The 21,589-nt window shown below is 35.5% G+C and overlaps 5 protein-coding genes across 6 annotated transcripts in view; 1 reads left to right on the top strand and 4 right to left on the bottom strand.

The window, feature by feature from the left end:
• Cbp53E (Calbindin 53E) overlaps nucleotides 1–21,589 on the top strand; it is a 95,239-nt gene that overhangs the window by 62,778 nt on the left and 10,872 nt on the right. For both annotated transcript variants that reach the window (XM_076129438.1, XM_076129437.1), the window contains exons 4-6: nucleotides 19,178–19,267; nucleotides 20,012–20,098; nucleotides 21,528–21,584. In XM_076129438.1, the coding sequence (XP_075985553.1) occupies nucleotides 19,178–19,267; nucleotides 20,012–20,098; nucleotides 21,528–21,584 (234 nt within the window). The remainder of the gene's footprint in view (nucleotides 1–19,177; nucleotides 19,268–20,011; nucleotides 20,099–21,527; nucleotides 21,585–21,589) is intronic.
• Nucleotides 1,166–2,448, bottom strand: LOC142982775 (uncharacterized). Its single transcript, XM_076129458.1, has 3 exons — nucleotides 2,416–2,448; nucleotides 1,957–2,123; nucleotides 1,166–1,517 (listed from the first exon to the last, which is right to left on the bottom strand). The coding sequence occupies exons 1-3, from the start codon at nucleotides 2,446–2,448 to the stop codon at nucleotides 1,283–1,285; spliced, it is 435 nt and encodes a 144-aa protein (XP_075985573.1). The 3' UTR covers nucleotides 1,166–1,282.
• LOC142982887 (putative salivary secreted peptide) lies at nucleotides 5,303–6,991 on the bottom strand. The gene is made up of 3 exons (XM_076129608.1): nucleotides 6,854–6,991; nucleotides 6,325–6,506; nucleotides 5,303–5,670 (listed from the first exon to the last, which is right to left on the bottom strand). Exons 2-3 carry the CDS (start codon nucleotides 6,504–6,506, stop codon nucleotides 5,436–5,438), a joined length of 417 nt encoding a protein of 138 aa, XP_075985723.1. The 5' UTR covers nucleotides 6,854–6,991; the 3' UTR covers nucleotides 5,303–5,435.
• LOC142982728 (uncharacterized) lies at nucleotides 12,107–13,879 on the bottom strand. Its single transcript, XM_076129401.1, has 2 exons — nucleotides 13,317–13,879; nucleotides 12,107–12,453 (listed from the first exon to the last, which is right to left on the bottom strand). The coding sequence occupies exons 1-2, from the start codon at nucleotides 13,692–13,694 to the stop codon at nucleotides 12,136–12,138; spliced, it is 696 nt and encodes a 231-aa protein (XP_075985516.1). The 5' UTR covers nucleotides 13,695–13,879; the 3' UTR covers nucleotides 12,107–12,135.
• Nucleotides 14,805–16,189, bottom strand: LOC142982861 (uncharacterized). Its single transcript, XM_076129561.1, has 2 exons — nucleotides 15,670–16,189; nucleotides 14,805–15,183 (listed from the first exon to the last, which is right to left on the bottom strand). Exons 1-2 carry the CDS (start codon nucleotides 16,051–16,053, stop codon nucleotides 14,887–14,889), a joined length of 681 nt encoding a protein of 226 aa, XP_075985676.1. The 5' UTR covers nucleotides 16,054–16,189; the 3' UTR covers nucleotides 14,805–14,886.

The following is a 21,589-nucleotide window of genomic DNA, read 5'->3' as shown; positions in this document are numbered from 1 at the left end:
AATCGATCAGCCTAGCCTCTTGTTCCAACTATGTTAGAGTCGGCTTCCAGTCTCACCGGATGCAGCTGAATACCAGTATTTTACATGAAACGACCTCCATAACCTAGTTACCTGTGTTATACGTGCACGATACCCCTCGGTAAGACTGGTTGTCAGACATTCAAGCTTCTGACCACTCGTAACGACTGTCAAAGATTTTGAAATAGACAGCCGGGACCTACAATTCAACGTGCCTTACACAGAAGAATCCGATAATCCATCCACAGAACAATCTTAGCAAGCGTAGTTAACCCATTGATGTCTCACTGCTGGGCAAGGGTCTCCTCCCGTGCGACGGGGCTGCGGTTGCGTGCTTTAAGCGATCCCGCAGCCTCGACATTATGCAGAGGAGGCAACACCTTGGTGGTTTAGTGGGTAGGCCTAGCCCTTCTGGTTCGGAGAGCCCCACATACCCCAGCGCTCCCCCGGGCGTTGGGGATGCAATTTCATGCATTAACAAAGTAAAAAAAAAAAGGTCTCCTCCCTGGCCAAGTGCGGGTTGGGGACTTTGCATGCCCTCAACAAATGTATTAAACAATTTTTTTTCAGGCATGCAAGTTTTCCTCACGATGTTTTCCTTCACCGTTGGAGCATGTGATAATTATTTCTAAACACACATAACTTCGAAAAGTCATTGGTGAGTTGCCTCGGGTTCGAACCTGCGACCACTTGAGTGGGAGGTGTCTACTTATACCACTCGGCTGTCAATGCTTATATCAATCAAAAATCAATGTTTAAATCATTATATTATTTTTTTTAACTCCACTATCCGTGGGTTAATCAACTCTTGGCGCGGTTATTAGTGGTTTTAGAACTGGGCGTCTCCGTGCTTCAGAAGACGCATAAAATTTCGGACCTGGTTGTTGTCCTCCAGGTAGTTGTTATACCACATCAATTAAATCTTAAAGGTCCAAAAATAATAAACAGTTTTATAGATACTTTATTTTATTTTATTATTACAAAAACATAATACTTATCGAATAAAGGGAAAAGCATTAAAACAACAAAACTATTATCTATTATCATATATTCCTAACTTTTTATGAACTGTCTTTACAAGGAAAGAAACTAAGCGCTCCGCTTTACGTAATAGTTATACCAATTTTATATTTCTTATTCTTCTTTGTACCCCACAGTACAATAAGGCGCGGTACCAGCCCCATTAAGAACCTATGAGATATAACAATATACTTATTCACAAGACATAAAACCTTTAAATAACAAAAATAAAATAACACAAACACTACACTCTATAACCCCAAACTTGTACAAGGAAAAAGAAACCCTTGCCAGTTTCAGACGTGAGCCTGAAACTTACTGAGTTTCTGTTGACTCCTCCAGCGATGATTTTCACGTAGGCTCCCTTGCTGAAAGACTTTTCAGTCGCTTGTATAGCTGTTATCACTATGTTAGGCTCGGTAAAGGTGAACTCAAGCCTATGGGTTATGAAGCTCATGGGTGCCATGTAGAAGTCTCTCCTGTGAAAAGAATCGTTCCTTGAATGTTGCCATGTAAAAAAATTCTTAAATTTAATATAAAAAAAAGTAGGGCTTGCTACACGCATATTCGGTTCGGCACGTTCTGTCAAGACTAACTAGACTCACTTATGCCCGGTTTCTGAGGTACATTTAACGGTAGTTTATATATTCAATAGCGTTAAAGCTCATATAAGTAGACTGTTTAAATAGATGGAATACCGCTAAATATGCTTCAGAAACCAGGCATTACTCTTCTTGTGACTATCGGGTTCATCTACACATATTCGGTTTTGCAACCCGGTTACGACGATTAATGCCGAACCGAATGTGCATGTATTAAGCGTAAAAGGAACAGTTTTTCCCCTATTTTAATATTTATGAAAAATGGTACAAAGGTATAAAAAGTATTTGAAAATTTATCTAAATGTTATAATTTTACCTGAAGAGCAGAAAGTTGCCCTGTTCGATCCACCCTACATTCACGTTATGGTTGCCATCAACCCAGTAGTCTTCCTTCAGCACTTCGGTGTCTTCCTGAGGGTCCACGGCGGCTCCAGTGACGGAACACAGCAGACTTGCCAACATAAAAAAAATTTGACCCCTCATCTAAAATAATATTAACAAAATTATTTTTTGCCATGCATAGTCCCCAACCCGCACTTCGCCAGCGCGGTGGACTCAAGACCTAACCCCTCCCTCGTTCGGGAGGAGATCATTGCCCAGCAGAGAGACAGTAATGGGTTAAATTGTCCGACAACTTAGTAGAAAGCACTGGCATGCACGAATGATCTTGATTTAGTGAGTTATTCGGTTTTGTACGAAATAAAGAAGCTGTATCAAACTGGCCAACGCCAGCTGCATAACCCTGCGAGTCATTGATGTTCTAAATTCTGTATACCTCCACCATCCAAGGCTCTCTACCAATCTTCATGGGGCTATAAAAATCTCCAGCTTCTTAAAAAATAGAAGCTTTAGCTACCACTCTGAAAGGTTGTAAACTCATATTTATTTGATGACTCCATTTATAACCAATTACTCGATTTGATTGATTACTTCGTTGCTATATGAACCAATCACGGCATTTTAGAAAATACAGCTTTAAAACAAACTTTTAACCAAAAATACCTTATATTTTTTATTTAACATAGCTTCAAGTAAATGAGGAATATTTTAAACTAGTTTATTGTAAACACTTACTTTTTAATTAAAATATAATAATACTGTTTAAATGTAAGGCTACACGGCCCGTCTTAATGCACTAAGTACGTCAACTTTAGCACAGTAAATATATAAGCCTATGTGAATGTTATCATATAAATATTATTATCATTAATTTCTCTGATTTGTTATGTTTTTTACATTTGTTTATCTATCAATTTGTGTAAGGAATAGGTCTCGATGTTAGCGGATTAATTTCGCTTCATGAAACGTGTGTGACATATGTATATATCAGCTTAGCCTTTTTTCCAAACTATGTTGGAGTTGGCTCCCAGTATCACCGGATGCAGCTGAATACCAGTGTTTTACATGGAGCGACTGCCTATCTGACCTCCACAACCCAGTTACCTGGAATTTAACACGATACCCTTCGGTAAGACTGGTTGTCAGACTTTCAAGCTTCTGACTACTGTTAACGACTGTTAAAGATCTTCGAAATTGACAGCCGGGACCTACAATTTAACGTGCCTTCCGAAACACGGAGGAACTCGATATGTATAAGACCATCACTCAGAGATCGATCCGCGCGGCTGTTGTTAACTAAGCCACGAGCTCCTCCTATATGATACTATAATATATCTCCTGAAGCTGCGCTATATATTACTTTAATAATCCTACAACAAACTTACATACGACAAAAAAGTCGACAATGCATAAACAGCCTTATTGAGCCACGTGCTCACTAGCGTGCACTTCCAACGAGGGATTAAAAGATAATGAAAAATTGCAGCATATACCTAGATATTAAGCCCTTTAAGCTTTATATGGCTTATCTAAAGTAACTTGTATTTTTTAAATTAATACGTTGACATACATACCTATATACCGATATAATATAACGCCTGGTACATAACAAGATGTAGGCAGAGGTGTAGATGGTAAAAACAATATCTTATATATAAAATTCTCGCGTCAAAGTTTTCGTTACCGTACTCCTCCGAAACGGCTTGACCGATTCTCATGAAATTTTGTGAGCATATTGAGTAGGACTGAGAATCGGCCAACATCTATTTTTTCAACCGTAGCGCCGCGTATGGTGGGTTCGAATCCCACCCGGGACAAATCTTTGTGTTATGAGCACGAGTATTTGTTCTGAGTCTAGATGTCAATTTATCTATATAAGTATGTATTTAGAAGAATATAAGTATGTTTATCAGTTATTTGGTTACCATAGTACTAGCTCTGCTTAGTTTGGAATCAAATGACCGTGTGTGAGTTTTCCAATGAAATTTTTTTTTTTTACTTTGTCCCACCTGGGAATCGAATCCGAGAACTCATGTTCAAAGGTAGTGTGTCACAAAGACAGCTAAAAAACGGATGTATTTAATTACGTATTGATTATGTTCTCAATGAAGATTATAAATACGATACAGTAAACTAAGTGCATTTGTTGATGAATTCACCGAAGGAATAATAATGAATATAGGTTAATGTGTAATATACAGTGATAGCCGAGTGGTATAAGTTGCTAGCCCCCACACCAGTGGTTGCAGGTTCGAACCTGTGGCAACTCACCAATGACTTTTCGAAGTTATGTGTGTATTAGAAATAATTATCACTTGTTCGGTAAAAGAAAATATCGTGAAGCAACCTTGCATGCCTGAGAGTTCTTAGAACAGTTCTTGAAGGTATGCAAAGTCCCCAAACCGCAATTGGCCAGCGTGGTGGACTCAAGGCCTAGTCCCTCCCTCATTACGGGAGGACATAAATGGGTTAAATTTAAACTTGGTGTACAAACAACATAACACCTAAACTGTAAAGTAATTCTATACCAAAAATAGTATTTAAATGAGGCGCTCATAGCCAGTTGTGCTCACCGGTCGGACAACGATCTGTGGGTTAAGCAACCGTTGGCGCGGTCATTCCATAGATGGGTGACCGCATAGTGGTATTTGAACTGAGCGTCTCCGTGCTTCGAAGGGCACGTAAAAAGTCGGTCCCGGTTGTTGTCAATTAAGATAACAGTCGTTAAGCCATGTCAAAGGCCTTTCGGGCGGCTTGAACAACTTTGACACCAGGTTGACCACTAACCATACGATAGAATAGAATGGAATAGTATTTAAATACTAATCGGCGTAACCGCTGATAACTCTTTATCATGTCCGGTTACGTAAAGTTGACCAAAAACTTAAAATAGCTAGAATAATCCCGCGCCGGGGATCTGGCCGAGTGCCAATGTTGTTAGGTAACAAACGTCGAAGGCTATAACATGTCGCGTTGTTACTTTCAATGCCTTTATTGATGTTTTATTACTATGTTTTGAATGCCAAACTAGTTTACAGTTTGGTTATTTTTACGTAAATACACCATTATTTTTATTGAAATTTGCCGCTCTTTGAGCAGTATGGCCTTATTCGCATGAGCGTTTAAAATGCGCTATCGTTGCGTTAGGGTACGGTCATCATTATTATGTGTGCCCTGTAACATTTTCAAAATCAATTTTGTCGATGGAAATAGTGACATGCGTATAAAATTCTAAAAATTAATTGATCACTCAAAAAATCTCACAATACGTAGAATGATCATAGAATTGAGAGGATTACATGTATCCTTAAAAAATTGAAACGTTTTATGACATGAGTATTTTATTAAATAATTATCAAAAATGAAAATGAAATATTCAACAGCCTTACACAAAAATCGGAACATCGTTTATACAAGTTAGAATAATACAAGTCGTTTGAGAAAATCAGATCCTTCTTAACGGCCATAAATGCGAAGTGCGAAGTAGTAACCGTAGCCTCTGGCGGACGAGAGACGGATAGTGACGGTGTTGCGGTTCAGACCGCCAGCGGTGACGCGAGCCGTGGCCCACTGCGTGTACCCCACCTCGTTCACTTGGATAGCCGTGATCCTGGTGGCCGAAGAGTTGCTGCGGTACGTGATGTCCTGAGACTGGATCGCGTTCGCCATTGGCGCCTTGGAGAAGTAGTTGCTGGAAATATACGTGCTTTTATTAGTGATTAAGAAAAAAAATGCTACAGAACAATGTCACTCAGGAAATTGATTCGTTTTTGCAGGATGAATCCCGCATTTAGACAAGCCAAAATATGTATTTGATTTAATTGGATGCTATACTGTTTGGTAATCACCAACATCTTCGAAATTTAATATTTTTGAAATATTCTTTTGAAATGTATCGAAGAAAATCCATAGACACCGATTATCAATTGGCCATAGTTAAACGGAAAGGATCCAACCCACACTATTAAAACACTCCTTGAAGTTAAAATTTTAATATCAAGAAAACAATCCAAGTAAAATTCAAACCCACCATGAAGTTATAGTCCTGAGTTAGTCCCCAAAGTTAAAGTGGAGAATCAATGACGGAATACGATCTGAACTTTAAAGTTAAATATCTCGAAACTACGTCTGTGTGGGTTGGATCGTTTCCGTTTAACTATGGACAATTAATATTTAGAGATTTGCTTTAATTTAGATTTTTACGCGCCTGAAAATTTTACAATCATTCACTCCAATATGAATAACCTTGGCAATACTTTAATGGGGTTTTACCCGTTTTACTTTCCTTCTATTTATTAAAAGTCTTTAAAACGGGAGTGTAAGTTTCTATAACAAACATAATTACCTGTAAAGCAGTCTGTCTCCGGGGTAAACGCCTCCGATATTCAAGTTGCGAGTCTCAGCTGTGCGGCCATCGTCCACGGAGTCTACCACCACCACGGGCTCGAACTCCTTCTTCGGCTGCACCTCTGAGGCGCTCACCACAGCCAGGATGGCGAACAGACCGAATAGCACTTGTTTCATCATCTGTAATCATTGACATTTATGTAAAAGAACTCATTCAGTAGTTCGCCAATAGATGGCGTTGTTTGTTTACATTTTTCTATAAAGTTAAATAATTTAAAAAGTAATATAAAGAAACAGTGACTTAATTGAAAGTTAAAAGACATTTTAGATATTGTCATTTTGCATAGGTACGATTAAACAAATTTACAATTTGGATCTGATAATAAATAAGTGTCATATAATTTATCTACTAGATAAATTGTAAAACAACAGTCAAATTTCCACTATAAACTAACCATTACTTATTCAAAAGTATATGCAACGGTTACCTTATCCGTGACTAAATATTCCATCAAAAAAACACTTACCTTTATATTTGTTTGTAGTTGTGTTTAAGTCAAAAACCTTTGTTGTCCTAGGCTGCTTCTTCACAATGAACGTCGTTATTTCAGTGAACTATATATATTGAACATATTGTAGATTATCGACAGATTATAACTGACTCATTTTAGATACGCGAGGAAGATTTCTTGGATATATAGTAGATAACTGTTATCTATCTTTCGAGCTATAAAGCACTCATTGTACTGTTAGCTATGTTTTATATGATTCGCTTGTGTAACGCTTTTTTAAGATGTTATTCAGCGTGGTGGACTCAAGCCCTAACCCCCGCCTCGCTCGGGAGAAGACCCTTGCCCAGCAGTGGGGCAGTAGTGGGTTAAATAAAAAATGTAAAGTCAAAAACCAAACGGCACTAGCCTAGCATTGGAGAGCCTGAGGTTAAGAAAAACTTACTGCCAACAATTCATTAATGGTTATTGGTCAATCTAGTGTCAGAGTTGTTCAAGCCGCCCGACCTTGGAGGTGGGTAATGACTGTTATCTTGTCAACCAACAACAACTGGAACTACTTTTTGCCAAAACTTTTTACCAAACTGCCCTCTGAAGCTAGGAGACACACAGCTGGAACACCACTATGCAATAATATCTATAATTCTGCCGTAATGAGGTCCCATAACTGAATAGTCTACCGATTACAAAAGGCAGGAACTCCGAAATTTCCACATTTTTTTGTCTACTATAAAATATCGCTTTACGCTATAAGTGTGACACATTCAAGCAAAATTTAACTACATATATTCATTGTATTTTCCAATAGATAACAGTATAACTAATTATAATCTTTTAATATTCGCGTCTTTTTATCTGACATCTTGGAAATCCTAATACATTTTTCCACTTATATTGACAATGAGTAACATCTGATTTGTTTTGATAAGGTTTATTATTCATTTAATTATTTTATTATTTCCTGTTGATAGGAAATGCCAAACGCTTTTCTTTATGTGTCATTCGGTGTCATCGTAACTAATGATTTAAGGTGATTAGCCTTTTGACTTGATAATGAATATTTTTATGGTGTGAAATTTAAAATAATATATAAGTGAAAAATAGGTAAATATATATCTATACTAATATTATAAAGCTGAAGAGTTTGTTTGTTTATTTGAACGCGCTAATGTCAGGAACTACTGGCCCGATTTGAAAAGTTATTTCAGTGTTAGATAGCCCATTTATCGAGGAGGGCTATAGGCTATATATCATCACATTACGACCAATAGGAGCAGAGCAGCAGTAAAGAATGTTACAGAAACGGGGAAAATTTTTACCCATTCTCTGTTACGTGACGCAAGCGAAGTTGCGCGGGTCAGCTAGTTAAAGATAAGAGAAGCATCACCTTTCAAGAAACCAAAAAACTATCAAAATCGGTTTACCAAGCAAAAGGTAATAAAGTAACAAAAAACACGAATTGAGAACCTCCTTTTTTAAAGTCGGTTAAAAAGTATACCTAATTATAATAATAGTCTAGTTTCTTTTAAAATACTTACCTTGGAGTGATTATTATTGAAATAAACTATTACCTGCATGTATTTTATACCATAAAATCTGAGTACTGCGGGCTTATCACGTATCTCAGTTGACAGCTAGTATACGTCAAATCTATGGTCACTATTCAGTACATTGCTGCTTTGATGTAACGTACTAATCACTATAATCTAAGGGAGAAAACAATGGACAGCATAGTGGCTTTCAAATGGCTGTCAACTGAGATACGTGATAGCCTCCAGTTCTCATAATTTTGCAGCTGATTAATTAATTTAACCCGTAGGTACCTACATCACATATTTATTAAGCTTTTAATAGTCTTTTATAAACTGTACGGTAATAAGCTTTATATACTAGCTGACCCGCGCAACTTCGCTTGCGTCACATAAGAGAGAATGAATCAAAATTTTCCCCGTTTTTGTAACATTTTTTATTGGCACTCTGCTCCTTTTGGTCGTAGCGTGATTATATATAACCTATAGCCTTTCTCAATAAATGGGCTATCTAACACTGAAAGAATTTTTCAAATCGGACCAGTAGTTCCTGATATTATCGCGTTCAAACAAACAAACAAACAAACTCTTCAGCTTTATTATATTATAAGTATAAGTATATAAGTATATACATATAATATTAGTATAGATTTATATAAAAAAATAATTATACATACGTTTTAAGTCTTTGGGAATTAAAACATTATAGAAAATGCGATAATTGCGAAATTAAATAAAGTTGAATTCGTAAAGGTAGTTGTTTCGAAATGTATTATTATTATTGGTGACCGCGTAGTCTTTATGGCCAGTCCCTTTCCTTCCGGAAGGAAACCAACCTAGCTACCGTTATTGGCACAATAGTAGGTTAAATATCATTTTAAGCACCCTTATACCTGTCTAGAAACTTAATGTAAATAGTTTTAATATTTCGAGCATTCGTAGCGTAGGCAAAAGGTGCAATAAATATCATATTTTTTCCTGTTTATAATTATTGTAGTTCTATAAAAAGGGAGAGCCTATAGCCATTATTTTATATCGAGCCCGAGTATCTTACCATACTCAGGGCCACAATTGGGAAATATTCTAATAAAAATTTATAAATACTAGGAGCATTTTGACCGACCGGAAATCGAACCAGAGACCTCGTAGTCGGTCCCACTAAACCAGTGGTTCCCAACCAGTGGTCCAGAAGGCAAGATATGGTCCGCGAATGCTATTAAAATTTTAAATTTTCAGATTATTACATTTTATTTTTAATATACTTACATAGTGGTCCCTGTTAACAAGAATAATATAAAAGTGGTCCCGGAATAAGAAAAGGTTGGGAATCCCTGCACTAAACAGTCCAGACCACAGAGACTATGAGGTGTGAGATGGAAGTATTAAGAATATCCCAATATAAATTGGAGAAGACATAACATTTTCACTAACACTTGCCCCCAGGAATTATATCCCCCAGGCAAACACAGTAAACTAGACACAGGCAGTTAACGAAACCTAGTTTTTACCTAACACCAATAACTATAAAAGAAAAAAACAGGACTTTTTTTAAGGTGGTTGTTTAGCAGGTGAAAAAATACGACTTCAAAATATTTTTTGATATACCTATTTTTATTAGTACTGTTATTGGCGGAATTAGGCATAAAGTCTGAATCGCCACGAAGCTAAAGAAAAAAAAAGTAAAAATGTATCATAAGAAAACTCAGGGATTCAGATTCAGCCAGTTTTCCAATTTCATCCAATATAGAGCGAGAATCCTTCCAATATTCTTAATATATTTGTCAATGTACCATCTGGTGGCAAAGGTATATGATTTGTCAGCCATGCTGGCGTCATGCCGGCAAAGCGCGCCATTTTGTTTTATTGCACTGAAAACCGCGCGCTGCAGATTTTTTATTACATAATATGTTTATTGTTATGAGCTGTGAAAAATAATGGTTTTTGGTATAAGTTTGACGCTTTTATTGTTTGATTGCGTTAAGTGAAATGTATTTAGTTGAAAAGGCTCTGTTATATTAGCGTTTGGTTAGTGTAGGGTTATTTATTTTGCCTTGTATATTTTGGGTTCTCCTCTAGAATATACAAGCTGCTATTTCATCTGAGTGGAAAGATTTTAAATATGAAATGTGTCTTGGGTTAATTATACTCACGTAATTTCACGCCTGTTATAACCTACGGTGCAAGTAGAGGTGTATAAAATACACTCAAGGTTTGCCATTTACATTGTTAGTCCCATGTAGTAGAGGGCGAGCTTAATGCCATATACCGGGAATGTTACCAAACTCCGAGCTACTATTGAGAAATATTCTAATTTAGATTTGTAAAGACCAATAGCACTTTCCGACACGGGAATCGTATCCAAAGTCTCATTAAGCAGTTTTACACACTACCGTCCACACCCCAAAGGCTATGGGTAAATATAGTATTTTTATAACAATTTTCTTTTTAAAGTTATTTTTTCATACCCACTTAACATCACGCATTTTCCCATAGAGGTAGGATCCTTACAAACTTCCCTTGTCTCATTCACATAATCTACATTATTTTTATTATGGAATAAAAAATACCTATCCTTTTCATGATTCTGAGGCGTCAATGTAAGGACCTATACTTAGAATAGTACTATTATTATATCATAGATTGATAGAGAGATAATCGAGATAAGCTTATTGCTCATATTATAATCGCTATTCAGTAATAACAGTCACGAGTTCTTATTTTAAGAATTTCCAAAAAAAACTTGGGGAAATTGTAATTTATCGATTTTAAATCTTGAAAATTCATTATTTTAATTCCTTCCTTTTTGTGAACCAGTACCTGCATGAAGAGGTTTGTAGGGATCGTAGCAAGTTGCGTTCTTTGGTTTCTACCTCCCCCTATGGGAAAAGATGTGATTTTATGTGCGTACTATAATAATTACAGCTTGGGTGGTAGATTATTAGGTAAACTGTTTGTCAAATATTTTTATAATTATTAAGTCGGGGAAGAAGTATTTTCGCATCATAGTATGAATATGAACTTGTAATAAAATCTCTTTGGCTTCAAGAATCACAAATGAGTACACGGTTAATTAGGTTCCTTTGAGCTCGTGAGGTACCCAAATATCGAGTTTTTTTGTGTAGAAAAAATATTTTATTACAAGTTCATACTTACTATAATGCGAAAAGACTTTCTCTCCGACCTAATATTATAAACGTATTTGAATGTGTAAAAATAGTGACATCATCTTTCACTTGAAGATACATCAAAAAGAATAATCATTATCAGATTACTGGAAGATCATATTCGATATCGAGGTTCGACTCATTGAAACATTCTGAAAGTACATATTTCCGTACCTAATCTATTACAAAAAAAAACAGTGATAGCGTGTGGTCTAAGTTGCCACCTCCCACGCAAGTGGTTGCAGGTTCGAACCCGAGGCAACACACCAATGACTTTTCGAATTTATGTGTGTATTAAAAATACTCATCACGGTGAAGGAAAACATCGTGATGAAACCTTGCATGCTTAAAAATTTGTTTAATTAATACATTTATTGAAGGCACGCAAAGTCCCCAACCCGCATTTGGCCGCCGTGGTGGACTCAAGGCCTAACCCCTCCCCCTCGTTTAGGAGGAGACTCTTGCCCTGCAGTGGGACAGTAATGGGTTTAAAAAAATATATATTACAAAGAAATTAGGAATCTAACAACATTGGGCTTAAACGATGAAAACATTTTTTTTTAAACAATTAAATTTAATTAAAAACAAATGCTAAAAATTACACACATTATTCTCCTTTAGGACACTTGAAGGTCGATCCATCGTCTTCGCTGGAGTACCCCACCCACGCCACAGGCTCAGAGTTAAAAGTAGCGCCATGTCTTGTCAAAGTCCCAAGTTCGGCTTCAAAAAGTGTATCATTGATGATCTTTTCAGCATACAGTCTCTGCTCTGCGGTTAGTTTTTTCAGCTTCATGGCCCAACATTGTGCTAGAATCTCTTCCTCTTTGTCCAAACCATCTTTGGACTTTAAAGGATCAGTTATTATACTTATTTTTGGCCTTTTTAAACGGCGTATCAGTTTCGGGTGCGGGGGCTTTTTGTTCTGTAAATAAGAGAAAATATTAAGATATTGTTTGGTTAGGCAGTACTGTAGTAGGATGTATGGATGTGAATGAGGCAAGAGAAGTTTGTAAGCTATGTGTCAAATGGCGTTCTGGTCTCTGCCTACCTCAATGAGAAAATGGCGTGATTTTATGTGTTTGGTTAGGCAGTTCCAAATAGTTTAACATATTTCAGATAATATGTAATAAAATAAACTTTATTCTTTTAACTTTTTTACGGATTACGTTTAATTCCAAAGTCATGTGATTCTACTTAAGGTATTGATGTGATTCAGTCCACTCAGTCGATCGATTATCGACTGATTATTTAAATGACTCTACTTCCTCTTTGTTAAAGATAATGTCTTTGTTTTAATCAACACTTAATGACAGATAAGTCGATGTTAAAGATTAGTTACTATTAAAGCGGCAACACGATCAGATAACGTATCTACATAAAGATCTGGCGGTAGCGGCATTATTGTCCATCCATTAGTAATAATTATGACCACGATATTCATACCAAAATTATAAATGCGTCTGTCAGCCTGTCTTGCTTCACGGCTAAACCACTGACAAAATTTCAACGAAACTTATCATGGAAATATTAACCCCAAGACAAAATTGGATAAAGTTTTGCAAAAAAGAAAAATAAAGTAAATCTATTTTTTTTTCTGAGGCGGTTTCGAGCCGGTTAACCAGTTACTAATGATTAAACAAAAAAATTACAGACCACTCACAAAATTGAAAAATTAAGGCCTTAAAGAAGTATATTATTATTCAATTTTTGGCTTTTAAATACTAAAAGTAGGTAAACAGGCGAACCTTAATGCCTCAGGCTCTCATAACGTATTATTTTACTTACCGCAACTGAAGGCGCAGTTCTTTTCACTACAGCTTCTTGTCCAATGAGAAAAGTCATCTCATTGTAATACCACAAAATAGGCTCGGCTTCTCCCTCAACAGATTCAGCTTTCCTCTTTTCTATCTTATTTCTTTCTTTATTAAAATTCGTTCGCAAAATATTCAACTTTCGCTTCAATTCTTGCACCGTATAATTTGGCCTATAAACTTTTAATGCATTGCAAATATTATTTAATGCAACATGCCTTCTGTATTTATTTGTATAATCGTCTTTTGTTGTGTCCCAAAGCAAGGAATTTTCTCGATAAAGTTTCAGTAGTAGAATAACGAAATCGCGTTCCGAGTCGATAATGGCGGGCACATCACTATTCGCCTCCATTTTGTTTCAATCTTCAATCATTGTCAATTACACAAATATGATTAAATAACACAATACATTGCAAATAACTAAACACAATATTAATAATTAACAATATTTTTCGTAAAACATAAGTAATATTTCTTCAAAATGAACTCGTTTTGCGTTAATTCAATCCGACATTGACTGCAAAACTGACGGCCATTGATACGAGAGTGAGCGTGCGGTACGCGGAACGGCAACCTCGCGCGTGCGAGAAGGACAGTGCTATGTCACTACCATTAGTGCGACAAAGACAAATGCGTAGAATTGATTCGTGAATTGTTGTGCTGTGTTGTTCAATCAATCATTTGCTGTGTGTAGATAGATTATGTATAAAACTTGAAGCGCTTTTATTTTTAGATTTCAAGTATTCTTCATGAAGATTAGATAATATCCCATACTTACTATTTGTAAACAATTAATTTTTACTATAAACAATACTTACCTACATTATTATTTTGATGAATAAGATTCGAACCCGGTACCTTGCTTACTAACTGTTACAAAAGCAATCCTAACATTACACACCACTTTTACACCATTTAATAACCAGGACATCGAACCCCACTTTATCTCTCTTGAAACTTAATTGGCGATATAGTTTCCTCTTACTTCCTATGGGAAAAGGCAGGCCAATGATATGTGCCACCAAACTATTTATGACATGCATTAATAAATCTCTTGAACACAATATTTCAGTCCACTTATATTTTTTATTTACTTGAACACATAAATTATTTACGAGAGAGGAAACAGTTTTAGCTTACTATTTTATTTATTTACAATTTTTAACATAGGACAAACCTTTGTTTTAAACGTCTCAACTATTTATTATTTGCACAAGAATATTGACAAGTAAAAAAGATAATTTAACTAAATTATATTATCTAGTAATACAAAATAAAAATTAAAAAAGAATAATGACCATAGGACACAACAATACTTAATATAGGAAACAATTTAAAACACTAACCCTCTTATTCATAAACACACTATAAACCTGTCTTAGTTAAGAAACTACTATAATATAGTTTTCTCTTTTTCATTTCGCTAAGGAGTGAAAAAAAACAAAACTCTTTATAAGTCGTTCATAACTTCATATATTTTTATGTATATTTAAATAGCTATTAGATTTAAATAACCTAAAAATTATTTAAACCGCACAAAGCTCTCATCCCGGTGAATGTGCCTCCGTGGTGAAATGGCTCCACACAGCAGGAGCCGCATTGAAGGTAGCTCCATGTCTGGTCAGAGTTCCCAGCTCGGCTTCAAACAACGTATCGTTTATAATCTTCTCGGCAAACAGTCGCTGGTCTGGAGCCAGCTTCCTCAGCTTCATAGCCCAGCATTTTGCCTGGATATCCTCCTCATTGCCAGGTTCTTTAGAACTTAACGATTTAGTCGACACAATGCTGATCTTCTTACGTTTCAAGTTGCGCAGAATTTTTGTTTGATTTGACTCGTTGTTCTGAAAAATGTACAAACATTTTATAAAAAAAATATCAACAAAATATTTTAACGTAACTCCTACTAATGCCCGGTTTATGAGGTACATTTAACGGTAGTTTATCTATTCAATAGCGTTGTCTTATATTAGTTTAAACGCTGTTGAATAGATAAATTACAGCTGAATGTACCTTAGAAACTGTGGGTAAGTAATTTAACAGGCAAATAGGTAACGGTAAGGATTTTTGTTACATAAGCTTACAACAATAAAATAGATCTCCAACGTTTTGTAATTTTTAACTGTGAGAAGTTCAAATCTTATTTTAGCACGCGCTAAAATAACGTCGTATCTCTGAACATATTCAGTTCGACACTAGTAAAATTTAATGCTTATTCAGAAAATTTTAATAACGTCAATAACATTCATGTTACTAAGAATTAGCTATGTAAGTATTTATTAGTCCTTAGTTTGAATATTATAGAATGAAATTTATTTATCATTTCTTACCACAATACTCGTATTCCTTTTCGCGTGCACTTCTTGACCAATTAAAAACGCCATTTCATTGTAATACCATAAAATTGGTTCGGGCTCTTCTTCAGGCGACATAGTTTTTCTCGCTTCAATCTTATTTCTCTCCTTATTAAAGTTAGTTCGTAGAATATTAAGCTTTTTCTTCAACTCTTCTATAGTATAATTCGGTCTATATGACTTTAACGCGTCGCAAATTCGTTTCAAAGCGACAATTCTTCGAAATTTATTCGTATAATGTTCGTTACTCGCGTCCCAGAGCACGGGATTATCTCGATAAAGCGAAATAAGATGTAAAACGAATTCGCGTTCGGCTATTTCCAAACCCGATTGGATTTTCACATCACTATCGGAAGCCATCTTTTATTACGATTGTAGCGATCAACTTTGATATTGAATTCGGCTAGAAAACGCGCGAAACATTGCTTTAATATGTTTGTTATTGAAAATTAAATACAAATAGTTATTATTGAAGAGCGTTCGCGTTATTTCAATCCGAAATTGATTGCGAAACTGACGGCCATTGACGCTGCATGCGCGGCGGGATGGCAACGTCGGCCAGACAGAACGAGACAGAGCTATGCAGTCCTGTGTGCGTTGGAGCGAGAGAGAAAACGCCGATCAGTGAATAACGTTAGTAACGTGGTGACACGATTGTCAATTACGTTTCGCGCAGACGATGTTCAATCGATCTCAATTTCTCAATATTGTTGCTTTATGTTACGTGAAATTGAATGCGCGCTCAGATTTTCAGTAGGTAATTTGTATTTTGTTTTAGTTTGTTGTAGACAAACGTGAAAAGAAAGATTAACTAAATATATTTTGCTAAATCAGGCTGTAACGGATGTGGTCATGTTTTATTTATGAAAAGGTAAAGCGCATTAAAAGATAAATCTTAGGTTTAATGATGTCAAATCTCACAAATTAGTCATATTATCGAAACATATCAATTATGACTCACACAATTTATTATCCCGCTCATGAATCGAACTGATAACAACCGATGCAAAGACAGTGTTAAGCCAATCACCTTAACATTTTCGCTACACATTCATAAAGAAAATTGATCTGATATCATGAAATTTGTCAATATAACATTTTTTTAACTCGCTTCAGCCGCCATTTAAAATGTTATGGGACCTCGCACTCCCGATATTAAACTGTTAGTTTTTCATTCACAGCTTGTTCCAGCGTAAATAAAAAGTACAAAGAGATAAATATTTACTAGAGTTTTTTTAATTAAAATATCTGTGACTCGTTGGTATATTGTCAAGCATTAAGGCTGGATTTTTTGAAAAAACAGCGTAAGTTTTCGGTTTACGCAGTCTCATAATGTCATGATAAAAGCGCGAAAATGATTCACGGATCCATTTGCACCTGAAGACAGAATTGTTTTTTTTTTCAAGGCTTCGGCTTATTAGCCTACATAACATAAAAAAACTACGCAGATATTTAAATACCTATACAATTATAATAACAACGCATGCCAACCGTTAACATAAGGCTGTGAATTGTGAAATGAAATCCAATATCAGAAATTCAGAATACTATTGCAGATTTCCCGACCATTATGGCCAGAAATAATAAATTATAAATTCAAATCTCGTATCTATGTCCATCTGGCAAAAGCACAAAAGTTATTCAGCCAGACATCATCCCACAAATATGGCGGACTCATATTTCAAAACGTGAATTCCGAATTTAATTCGAAAACCAGAGAGAATACTCGCAACTTTCAAATTGCTTCCCATTGAAACGGGCGGGTAACAATGGCTGCCCGACGCGGAAACTTTGCGGAAACGAAACCTATATTTGTATAAGATCTAGAATTTAGATAGACTTTTTATTCTAGTATGTTGCGGTTGGTGTTATGGGAATATAGAGCTTATAAAAACTATATTATTAGCTTTTTTATCTGTAGACTTTAATATAGACTGCCATAAAAAAGCATACACAGATTATATCAGTGATATCTTGCAAAAAGATCAGGTGCGTGGTATTCGTAATCGGTGGTCCTGTATAATAAAATGTATGGATGTTAATGTTAATTAAGCTTGGGAAGTTTGCAAGGATCGTACCAAGTAACGTTCTCTAGTCTCTACCTACCCCTATGGGAAGAAGGCGTAATTCTATGTATATACGTATGTATTAGCTAGTAAATAGACTGTTTTCGCCACACAGTTCCACTCCTTTTTACGGGGATAACTTTAATGCCGTAGTTCGTAGCGCAGCGTGATAAATAGAATCAGAAATTTTATTTAACAAATCTTAAAAACGATTTGGGCACTGTGAAATACAGTACAATTATCTTTATTATTAATATAATATGTCGGAAGATAATAAAGACGGCTAAACTACATTTCGTTTCATTTGTGGCTAACCCCGTTAGCATATTGCAGTACTGAAACCGAACAAATTCCTGAACAATACAATTGTACGCAAATTAATATCGAAACTACGTAAATCGGCAGCCATTTCTGCGTACAATAATTTAGTTTTAGCTGCGGGATTGCTCACATAGAATTTAATAACCAGATAGGATATAAGGTCACAAGGAATATGACTCCTGATGACGCCTGGGTACTCTTGAATTAAAAGCAGTCACACTAAACACATTTTATAATCGAATCAACTATTCCAATTAAAAAAACGTTAAGATTTACATCATTTAAAGTTATCTTGCAGAAACCCAGTATAGTATAGAGCCATGATAGTCAAGTGGTTTAAGCTTGCACCTCATATGCAAGTTGTCGGCAGTTCAAACCCGACACAATAAAAACTTTTCGATATTTATTATACATGTATCTATACTAATATTATAAAGCTGAAGAGTTTGTTTGTTTGTTTGTTTGTTTGAACGCGCTAATCTCAGGAACTACTGGTCCGATTTGAAAAATTCTTTCAGTGTTAGTTAGCCCATTTATTGAGGAAGGCTATAGGCTATATAACATCACGCTACGGCCATTAGGAGCAGAGTAGTAACGAAAAATGTTACAAAAACGGGGAAATTTTTGATCCAGTCTCTCTTAAGTGACGCAAGCGAAGTTGCGCGGGTCAGCTAGTACTATATAATATTATAAAGCTGAAGAGTTTGTTTGTTTGTTTGTTTGAACGCGCTAATCTCAGGAACCACTGGCCTGATTTGAAAAATTCTTTCAGTGTTAGATAGCCCATTTATCGAGGAAGGCTTTAGGCTATATATCATCACGCTACGACCAATAGGAGCAGCGTACCAGTGAAAAATGTTACAAAAACGGGGTAAATTTATGTGACGCAAGCAAAGTTGCGCGGGTCAGCTAGTATTATATAATCGTTCTTAATTCCGAGATAAACTATGATAATATTCGCAAATTCCAAGAAAAAAAAACATGTCTATTTCTTTAATACTTTAAGAACGAAATAAATCTTATAATACTCTCTAAAATACTTATAATTCCTGTTTTAAAGTGCCTTTTAATAAAGTTATATTGTTCGTTGTTCGCAGGCGGTGTCAGATGAAATGCTAGTGGAACTGAAGGCTTGCTTCATGGAGGCCTATGATGACAACCAAGACGGCAAGATTGACATAAGAGAGGTAATTTATATGACACTTTTATTGTAAACCTCCTTGACTGCCTCCGTGGCGCAGTGGTTTAGGTCGCCACGCCGATACCACTGCAACGGGAGGTCGTGGGTTCGATTCCCACACGGAGCAATTATTTGTGCGATCCACAAATAATTGCTTCGGGTCTGGTTGTGCTTTGTGTCCGTTGTTTGTATGTTTGTAAAAGTCCCCGCGACACAAGAGCAATTCTTAGTGCGGGAGTTGTCTTTTAAAAAAAAAAAAAAAAAAAAAAAAAAAAAAAAAAAAAAAAAAAACCTTTTTGGACTCAGCGGTAGTATGTACCACTGCTAAACACGAGTTTTCAGGTTCGATTTCCGAGACGAGTCGGTCTAAGCGGTATTATTTTTTTGTAATTTATAATTAGAGCTTGGTTTTTAAAATACTGGAGTTTGTTAAAGTGCCCAATTAGCTCGATTTTCTAATACTATCGACTGCCGTCAACCGGCTAGCTATCGAGAAATTTTACACGGAAACCTGTTTAGCGCCTCTACCGGGCTCCGTAAGAACTATTTTGGTAGTACATTTTTAATGTCAAGCCCTCAAACATTGTTATTATAGTAAAAACATGGCTGTATTTTATACACATTTACCTACACATAAGGATATTACATATAACAGGCGTGATTTATGTATGTATTAATGTTAGTCAATTTTACTATTGTTTTTATTACTCAAAGTTATAATACCTTTTTACAGTAATGTTTTTTTCTACAGTTGGCACAGCTACTTCCGATGGAGGAAAACTTTCTGCTGCTCTTCCGATTCGATAACCCACTGGAGTCCAGCGTGGAATTTATGAAGGTTAGTCTACAAAAACAGAAATATTTACTTACTATAATAACATAAAGCTGATGAGCTTGTTTGTTTTAGACGCGCTAATCTCAGGTACAACTGGTTGGAATTGTAAATTATCTTGTGTTTAGAGGAAAGCAGTAACCTGATGATGAAATATATATGAAACTAGCTTACCCGGCAAACGTTGTTTTGCCATAAAAATTAAACAAAAAAACATTGTCCAGCGGACAAAATTGTGACTCTAAACCATTCTCAGATCCCCTTGAAGACACACAAAAAATTTCATCAATATCGGTCCAGTCGTTTAAGAGAAGTTCAGTGTCATACACACTTACAGAAGAATTATATAAATAAAGATATTGCTGTTATACAGCCAAAAGCTTGACATGCACGGTTTATCTAGATGATAATAAATACTTTTCTTATTTCTAACAGAAAAATAAATGTATCAAACAGGCCACCGTCAGCTGCATAACACAATAGGTCACTAAGGATCCAAATCTTGCAAGACTCTCTGATAAGTTGTTAGACTATCCATATAAACTTATTAATATATCTTATAACTGACCTAGAACTATGTAAGAACTCTTAATAAGGCTCAAGAAAGTTATTTCTAAATATATTTTATCCAGAAATAAGATGTTAGGAAGTTTAGTATTTATTAAGTGGGCTTAGGGGATTATTTCCTTTGATTTGCTGCTATTTATGACTATTTTAGTGTTATAAATCAAAGATGTATATGATAAGTTCCATTGGTTGTAATATAATACGATAATCATTATAATCGTGTCCAAAATTGTAGGTGGAAAAAACTTGTGGTTTTTTAAAAGAAGTAGTGGTTAATGGAAGTATTACAAAGAAGTTGAACATTTTAAAAGAAGTTGTGAGTATTTATATCGAATAATTTTCATTAGATTAACCACATCCACTGCTGTCCAAATCTCTCTTTCCGGAATGAGGTCCTTTGATAAAAATCGGAAAATCGGAAACTGTGCAGTGGATACAGTATTAAAACTAATTTAGTTTTCTATACTATCCGTTTTATTAGAAAAATAAATAAAATTCGTGAAAAATTCTACGAAGAATAATAGAAGAATAGTGAGCGTGCTAATAAAAAGTTGGTTTTATTTTACTAGTTTTGGCGCCGCCTGCACAATATCTTTGAGGTTTAAGGTCACGTCTAGAAAGTTATATGATTTTATTCGTTATAATCGAAAACAGAATCAATTTAACAACTAAAGTACTTAGTAAAGTTCAGATCACGATACTTCCATCTAAGTTCTTTTTATTTCATACAAAAAATATGACAGAAATTAATGAAATCTACACGCTATTTTGTGGGCCGGATTTTGTGTTGCACAATAAATTTAAGTTGATATTATACAAATGTACCTCTCGAATAAAATCAAAGAGAATATTATTATATTTGTTTCAGATATGGCGGGAATACGATACAGATGGCAGTGGATACATCGAGGCTGATGAACTGAAGGTAAA

This window comes from Anticarsia gemmatalis, chromosome 22 (genome assembly GCF_050436995.1).
Source record: "Anticarsia gemmatalis isolate Benzon Research Colony breed Stoneville strain chromosome 22, ilAntGemm2 primary, whole genome shotgun sequence".
Taxonomy (NCBI): Eukaryota; Metazoa; Arthropoda; class Insecta; order Lepidoptera; family Erebidae; genus Anticarsia; species Anticarsia gemmatalis.
Note: the sequence above shows the minus strand (reverse complement) of the source record. Positions and strands in the feature narration are given on the sequence as shown.

Coding starts and splice junctions, on each gene's coding strand:
- LOC142982728 (XM_076129401.1), bottom strand. CDS start 13,694: ATGGAGGCGAATAGTGATGTGCCCGCCATTATCGACTCGGAACGCGAT. Junction 12,454..13,316: donor GAACTGCGCCTTCAGTTGCG/GTAAGTAAAATA, acceptor TCTTATTTACAG/AACAAAAAGCCCCCGCACCC.
- LOC142982887 (XM_076129608.1), bottom strand. CDS start 6,506: ATGATGAAACAAGTGCTATTCGGTCTGTTCGCCATCCTGGCTGTGGTG. Junction 5,671..6,324: donor GGAGACAGACTGCTTTACAG/GTAATTATGTTT, acceptor GTATATTTCCAG/CAACTACTTCTCCAAGGCGC.
- LOC142982775 (XM_076129458.1), bottom strand. CDS start 2,448: ATGAAGATTGGTAGAGAGCCTTGGATGGTGGAG. Junction 2,124..2,415: donor GAGAGCCTTGGATGGTGGAG/GTATACAGAATT, acceptor ATATTATTTTAG/ATGAGGGGTCAAATTTTTTT. Junction 1,518..1,956: donor GGCAACTTTCTGCTCTTCAG/GTAAAATTATAA, acceptor TTCTTTTCACAG/GAGAGACTTCTACATGGCAC.
- LOC142982861 (XM_076129561.1), bottom strand. CDS start 16,053: ATGGCTTCCGATAGTGATGTGAAAATCCAATCGGGTTTGGAAATAGCC. Junction 15,184..15,669: donor AAAGGAATACGAGTATTGTG/GTAAGAAATGAT, acceptor TACATTTTTCAG/AACAACGAGTCAAATCAAAC.